Genomic DNA, 7,383 nt, shown 5'->3' with positions numbered 1-7,383 from the left:
CAAAATGTCCTTTAGTAGGTAAATGGATAAATAAACTGTGGTGCCTTCAGACAATGGAATATTATTCAAGCAAAAGGAAATGAATTATCAATCCATGAAACAATGTGGAGGAAACTAAATTGAATCTTAGTAAGTGAAAGACAATCGAAAAAAGCTACATACTCTGTAATTCCAACTATATGATGGTCTGGAGAAGGCAAAACTGTGAACGCTAAGAGATCAAGTGTTGGTGGGGGAATGGAAAGAGGAATAGATAGAGCCTAGATTTTTAGGGCTGTGAAGATGCTCTGTGATACTCTAATGATGGATGTATGTCATCATACATACATCTAAACCCATGGAACACACAACAGCAAGAATAAACCCTAATGTAAACTCTGGACTCTGGATGGTGATGATGTGTCCATGTGCAGTCACCAGTTGTGACTTTTTGGCTGGACAGCTGTCTGTATTCCTGTCCTAGGTGAGCTGGCCCAGAGGAGTTGGATCTGCGAGTGTGGTCAGAGGAGGCTGGAGGAGAGTGTAAACTGTGATTGGACTGCCGTGTGGAATTTCTTCTCCATTCCCTCCCCTGCCACCCTCCCCCTGGCCCCATCCATCAGCTCATGTCAGCCATCTCTCCCCAGGCCTTTTGATCAGACAGTGGAGGGGGTGGAGGGCTCTGTCTAAGTGGTATATTTCTTTCTGAGACCCAGGCTATGGAGAGGGGACCAAAGGCTGTTCTTTCAGCTACTTCCTCTTTAGGAGACCAGTTTAATAAATCTGGACATTACCCATTTGGGTCCCTCTTCAGTATGAAGTGACCTCTTGAGTCACGATGCATTTCCAACAATGAGTAAGACATCTGAGAGCCTAGCTGGCTGAAGGTGAGGGTGGCTGGGGTGGGCGGTCTGGGCCTGCCTGAGTTTACCGAAAGCAGTGACTGACTTCTTCTTCCCGGCCGAGTCCTGCATGTGAGGGGGATTAATCTTCAAACCCTCCTCCTCGGTTACCAAGTAACAGGCACAGTTGGCTTTGCAAGCCGGTGTTCCCAGTGCCAGCCGCTCACTCATTAACACTTCTGGAAGGGCTGCATGTCAGGATAAACTCCAAATGCTCTGTGAAGCCACGGGCCATGTCACCAAGAGCTGCCTGGCTGCACACACGGATTTAATCAGTGAGCAAGCATCTGAGCAGGAGGGACACAGTGGACCCTAGCCATCACTGCCACCACTGGGGAAGATCTGGGGTTGGATACAGGGCCAAAGCCCAGCTCTGGCCCTCAAGTGGCTGGATGGGGGCAGGTGGCCACCCTCCTGCCTCCTTCCCTGGCTGTGACCCACACCACCTACTCTGAGCACAGAACAGGTCAGTGAGCAGAAAGATTAAGCATGGCCCAGCCTGTGGCAGATGCTTGCTAGATGTGGGGCCCAGTATCTGTGGTGCTAGGAGACCAGGGGACCCAAGAGGATGGTCAGGAAGGGGCTTTGGGGCCTGGTCTAGAAAAGAGGACAGGAAATGTGGTGACAAGCCTCTAGTGTCCAACAGAGGACATTCTGTGGCTGGAAGTGACCCAAGAGATGCAAGTCACTGCTAAGGGCCTTGTGGTCCACTTGAGACCCAAAGGCTGTAGAAAGACATGGCTGCTGTCATGGCAGCATCCGCAGAGGAGGGGCATTTGCCCCCAACCCTCCTGCTCCTTACCTGAATTGCATGCATTCGGTAACAAGCCCTTTCTTTCTGGGACAATTCTGGTTCCTCTGGGTTCACTAGACCCCTTTACATCTCCCAAGTCTCCTTTGTGTGTAAAGATGTGCCCCTCCCCCAGTGGTCTCCACCGGGGCAAGGGAGGGGGTAGGGTGGAGAAGACCCAGCTGCACTTTGAAGCGTGCACCGTGGGCTGGAATGTCACCGTCGTGCTGGTTTAATCATAAATTTACTGCCTGCCAGGAAGCCCTCTGCTCTGGTCCAGCCCTCAGTCCCATTCGCTCAGAGCCGGCCCTGCTGCAGGATGGCTGTGGACAACTCCACCAGCGACCCCCATACCCCCAGGCCGCAGCTGAGCACGGTGGACATTGCCATCATCGCCGTGTATTTTGCCCTGAACATGGCCGTGGGCATATGGGTGAGAGGACTGGTGGCACAGGCTGGGGCGGGCACTGGGGTGTGGGAACCATCCGGGGTGTTCCCAGGCATGGCATCCTCTCTCTGGAGGCCCGATGCCCTCAGGCCCTCCTCCCAGCCCTGGGGAGATTTGCTGGAGACCTTGACCAAGCCCTTCTCTCTTTGGCACCAGATTCTTAAGTCTCTAAAGTGAGGAACAGGAAGTGTCTCTAAGGGCAGGTCAAGTGGAACACTAGGGGCTTCTGTGCAGATGACAAGCTGGGCGCTTGGCACCGCACGCAGTCTTCTGGCCTCCCCTCCAATGTCAGATGGGCTCACAGAATCACAGGGGTTCTTGGCTGCGCCCACACCAGCTGAGCCAAATCCAGAGGGGGGCAGTGGCATGCAGGGCCTGGGGTCTCTGTTATAACAACGCCGTGTCCACCAGCCTTGCCTAGTTCATAAGCCAGTTTCTTCTGCCTTTGAGAAGAGAGAAGGGCTGTAGGTCACCAGAGGCTCCAGCAGCAGCAGGAATACTGCTATGCAGGTGCTGTGCGCATTGCCCCCACCCCCCACAGCCCCATTTGCAGGTGAACCCCAGGGCTTCAGGGGGCAGGGACTTGGGCAGTGAACCCAGGACCCTGCCCAGAGGGGAGGGCCTCCTCCATCCTACTCCTGGGTGGGAGATGGACACAAATCAGCTAGTCTTGTCCCCAGAGCTCCGCAGGCTGGCACCCCTGAGCCCTGACTGGCAGTGGTCTTCCTCTCCTGGTGGAGAATGAGGAGCCCCTCTTATCTTCTCTGGCCATGGCCCCAGTTCTAGGATCCTTGGAAGTTGCTCAGTTTTTTGAGCCTCAGGATCTTTATCTGTAAGACATGTATCAAATGCCTGGTCCTAGTTCCCAAGTTCCCAAATGGGAGAGGTCTTCTCCCTGAGGTGACCACATGTAAGGGACCCTGCTGCTGCTGTTGATCCTATAGTAGAAAGTGCAAGTGGTGGGGGTGGGGGTGGGGGTGGGGGTGGGGTGCTGGAGATGATGGTGGAGGCGGAGGAGGGCCTGGTGGAAGTAACAGCCGCAGTGACTGGAAGTCATTCTCATGTGATTAAATAGTAACTCTCAGGCAGCCCAGTGCTGGGTGTCGGGAAAGTTGGGTCTATGTGTTCTCGGAACAGTTACTTAACCTCCTGTTTCCTCAAACACACCCCGTAGATCTGTACAGTCGCCTCTCACAGCTGTTCCAAGGAGCACAGGAGCCCAGTGGATGTGAAAACCCATTCCAACCATAGCGTGCTGTGTTCTTGGGAGCACCGTACTGGGGGTCAGGAGAGGGGCCCCTGCAGTGGAAGCTTTCTTTTTTAAAAAAATATTATATTACTATTTATTACTTTATTTCCTGGTCTTAATGACCCAGATAACCACAACAGTGTGGTCACTCACCTAGAGCCAGACATCCTAGAGTGTGAAGTCAAGTGGGCCTTAGGAAGCACTGCTATGAACAAAGCTAGTGGAGGTGATGGAATGCCAGCTGAGCTATTTCACATCCTAAAAGATGATGCTGTTAAAGTGCTACACTCAATATGCCAGCAAATTTGGAAAACTCAGCAGTGGCCACAGGACTGGAAAAGGTCAGTTTTCATTTCGATCCCAAAGAAGGGCAATGACAAAGAATGTTCAAACTACCACACAATTGTGCTCATTTCACATGCTAGCAAGGTCATGCTCAAAATCCTTCAAGTTAGGCTTCAACAGTACACGAACCAAGAAATTCCAGATGTACAAGCTGAATTCAGAAAAGGCAGAGGAACCAGAGATCAAATGTTGGGTCATAGAGAAACCAAGAGAATTCTAGAAAAACATCTATTTCTGCTTCATTGGCCACACTAAAGCCTTTGGCTGTGTGGATTACAACAAACTGTGGAAAATTCTTAAAGAGATGAGAATATCAGACCACCTTACCTGCCCCCTGAGAAACCTGTATGCAGGTCAAGAAACAACAGTTAGGACTGGACATAGAATAATGGACTAGTTCAAAATTGGGAAAGGAGTGCATCAAGGCTGTATATTGTCACTCTGTTTATTTAACTTACATGCAGAGTACATCTGAGTACATGCAGAGTACATGAGGAATGGGACAGGCTCTGTGACTTAGGTGGCTTGGGACCCCTGGAGCTGGAGTGAGTCAGGACCACTCAGTCAACTGCTGGGAAAGATGAGGCCCTTGTAGGAAGGGAAAATGCTGTGAGAAGGCCGTTGGCAACATCCACTACATCCTTGAGGATAAGAGAACATGACAGAGAAAAGCAGGGTGGCTCTGGAGGTTGTGCGGCGCACCACCTACACAGCTGGACGTGGCCATCCTGGCAACATGGTGAGAGTCCGCAGACTGTACTGTGTTCAGTGTGGCTGGATCACGAGCACAGAGAGAAAGCAGAGGTCGGGGGGCTGTAGTGGGACAGGTAGCCAGCAGTCATATCAGAAGCTTCGAGTGGTGGGCCCAGACAAACCAGCTTAGTCATCCTGACCATCTGGGGAGCAGAGAGGAGGCAGCTGGAGTCTGGAAGAACCAGGCCTGCATGTTGATGGACTTGTGTTTCAGCAAATAGTGGTGCCTCTTCCTCTTGGGGGCTGGGCGATGGTCTGTGGTGTGGATGCACGTTTGTTCATCCGTCCAACCATCCATTAGTTGATGAGCCTTCGGGTTGCTTCCACTCTCAGGCTGTGGTGAGTTACACAGCTGTGAGCAGCCATGTGCGGGGGTCATTCGAGCACCTGCTCTCAGCTCTCCTGGATGTAGCCAGGAGCGGACCTGCTGGGTCTCTGGGTCACCTGTGTGTCCCGCTTTCTGGGGAGCCAGTGCACTGTTTCCCACAGTAGTGGCACATTGTTCACTGCCTCTGGCCCAGCGAAGGCTCCAGCTCCTGCCCCTGTCTTTGCAGTCCTCCTGCCGGGCCAGCAGGAACACGGTGAGCGGCTACTTCCTGGCCGGCCGGGACATGACGTGGTGGCCGGTGAGTGCCCCCCGACCTCTCCCGCCCCTCCTTGCACTGGGGCCATATCTGACCCCTAGGTCAGCCTGCATCTGCATCCCTGCCGTCACTTCCTGTGTCCTCCTCACACCCAGGGTCACCCCCAGGCTGGGCCAAGGTGGGAGAGATGGGGCCTAGATCATCAGGGGTCCCTGAGCGGCGGTGTGGGGGCAGGTGGTAGAAGGCGTGGAGAGGGCGGGGCTGATGCCAGCCCCTCCCCTCTCTCTCTCCTCCAGATCGGAGCCTCCCTCTTTGCCAGCAGCGAGGGTTCAGGCCTCTTCATTGGACTGGCGGGCTCAGGAGCAGCTGGAGGCTTGGCGGTGGCCGGCTTTGAGTGGAATGTGAGCTCCAGAGGCGGGTGTCCACCATGGGCAGGAGTGGGATGGGGTGGGGTGGGCACCAACCTTGATAGGTGCTGGATGGCGTTCATCAGAGCCCACCCCTCCATGGCCAGAGGCAGTATCCAGCAACCAGGAAGGCCAAGATCCAGGCAGGCAGGGTTGATGGGGAAGTCGGGTCTACAGAATGCTGCAGGCAGGGAGCCCTGAGCCTCGGCCGTCATCCTTAGTGTTCAAGGCTGCAGAGAGGAGGCGGGGACAGTTCTCGACCCTGTATGTCCCTAGCCTTACCTGCCTCTGTCCCCCACAGGCTACCTATGTGCTGCTGGCCCTGGCATGGGTGTTTGTGCCCATCTACCTCTCCTCGGAGGTGAGTCTGCTCAGGGACAGCCTAGCTGGGGGCCTCGGGACAGCCGGGCCTGGGGTGGAGTGGGTGGTGGTGATGGGCAGGACCCCTGGCTTCACACATGAGTTGGTGAGTGAAACCACAAGTGTCAGCTCTGGGTTTGTTTCTAGTCCAACTAACATTCTCATCAACGCATGGAGACAGGTCTCCTGGGCCTTCAGCCCAGGTGCCTTGTCTGTTGGTCTCTACTGTACCTGCATGTTGCATCTGGAGGAGGATGCTCCATCTACCTGAGCACACAGGCTGCACACCTGGGCCGCACACCTGGGCTGCAAGTCACATCCTCAATTGTGCCACTTCTTTAGTTCCAGCCAGGCGTCACTAAGTCTGGTGGTTCACATTTCCTGGATGTCTCAAGTCTCGTACTTCCCCGTCTAGCCAGAGCTCATCTGGATTTGTTATAACAGCCTTCCAACTTGTCCCCTACTCCCAGCCACAGCCCCCCATGCATCCCTCCTGTCTCAGCCCGCCACTGCCCAGCCTAAGCCGCTCACCATGTGATCGGAAGTGTAAGCCTGGAATTCTAGGCCCGGTGCTGGGGCTGTGAGATGCTCCAGGCCCAGTTGCTAGCTGTGGCCTTGCAGTGAGCTTAGCCCCCTGGCCTGTGCCCCTAGATTGTCACCATGCCTGAATACATGCAGAAGCGCTACGGGGGCCAGCGGATTCGCATGTACCTGTCTGTCCTGTCGCTGCTGCTGTCTGTCTTCACCAAGATATCGGTGAGCCACCCCCTCCCCCACCAGCTTCTGGCCAGCTTAGCTGGAACATCCCTGCTCTGGGGCCCTCAAAGGGACCTGATAGCCCCTGATCCGCTTCTGCCTTGTCTGACAGCTGGGGAGACCAAGGCCCAGAGAGGCACACTGACTTGCAGAGGATCACACAGCTGCCCCAGGGCCCCAGGAGGGGGCAGAATGCAGCCCTGTGACTCCTGCTTTGCCCCTGGGTTCTTGTCTGGGCTCTGGGTCCCGGTTCTGGCAAGCCAGGAGTGCCCACTAGGGGGCACCTAGAGCCCGCTGTCTCTGGCCCAAGGTGGCAAGTGGCTGTCAGCTCCACTACCAGGCTGACCCCCCAGCACCTCCTTTCCCTGGGGGGCCTGGCATGGGCGTATCCTGTCCACATCCTGGGTCTCACAGGGAGGGAGACTGAGGCCAGGATGTGGGGAGCTGGTCCCAAGCCCGTGGGGCCTCCATGGCCACTCCAGGCCCGTGTTCTTCCTCCTGAGTCCCCATCACCAGCCTGTCCCTGGAGGCCATCCAGCCACTCCAGCTCTGGCAAGGCTCAGAAATGGACAGTGGTCCATGCACAGACCGAGCCTGGTTCCTCCCTCCTGCTTGGCAGCTTCTGCAGGGGTGTCCAGGGCTTCCTCCTCCACGACCCCAGGAGCCCCGGGAGCCTCGGCCAGGCCTCCACCTGGGCTGCCAGGTCCCTGCTGGGTGGGGGTGGGTTTCAGAGAGAGGGAGGTTAGCAAGCAGGCCCCACCTTCTCTCCTAAGAGGATCTCCCCCAGGGCTTTCTTCTGGAGGGGGCACT

At 55.5% G+C, this 7,383-nt stretch overlaps 1 protein-coding gene across 1 annotated transcript in view; it reads left to right on the top strand.

Moving 5' to 3' along the window:
* The first annotated feature begins 1,990 nt into the window (after positions 1 to 1,990).
* The window catches only part of SLC5A10 (solute carrier family 5 member 10), a 54,396-nt gene continuing 49,003 nt past the window's right edge, over positions 1,991 to 7,383 (top strand). The window contains exons 1-5 of the mRNA XM_061143634.1: positions 1,991 to 2,104; positions 5,021 to 5,092; positions 5,347 to 5,451; positions 5,759 to 5,818; positions 6,469 to 6,573. Of these exons, the coding sequence (XP_060999617.1) occupies positions 1,991 to 2,104; positions 5,021 to 5,092; positions 5,347 to 5,451; positions 5,759 to 5,818; positions 6,469 to 6,573 (456 nt within the window). The remainder of the gene's footprint in view (positions 2,105 to 5,020; positions 5,093 to 5,346; positions 5,452 to 5,758; positions 5,819 to 6,468; positions 6,574 to 7,383) is intronic.

The sequence above is a fragment of the Dama dama genome, chromosome 5 (genome assembly GCF_033118175.1).
Source record: "Dama dama isolate Ldn47 chromosome 5, ASM3311817v1, whole genome shotgun sequence".
Taxonomy (NCBI): Eukaryota; Metazoa; Chordata; class Mammalia; order Artiodactyla; family Cervidae; genus Dama; species Dama dama.
This window is presented reverse-complemented; position numbering and strand designations above follow the sequence as displayed.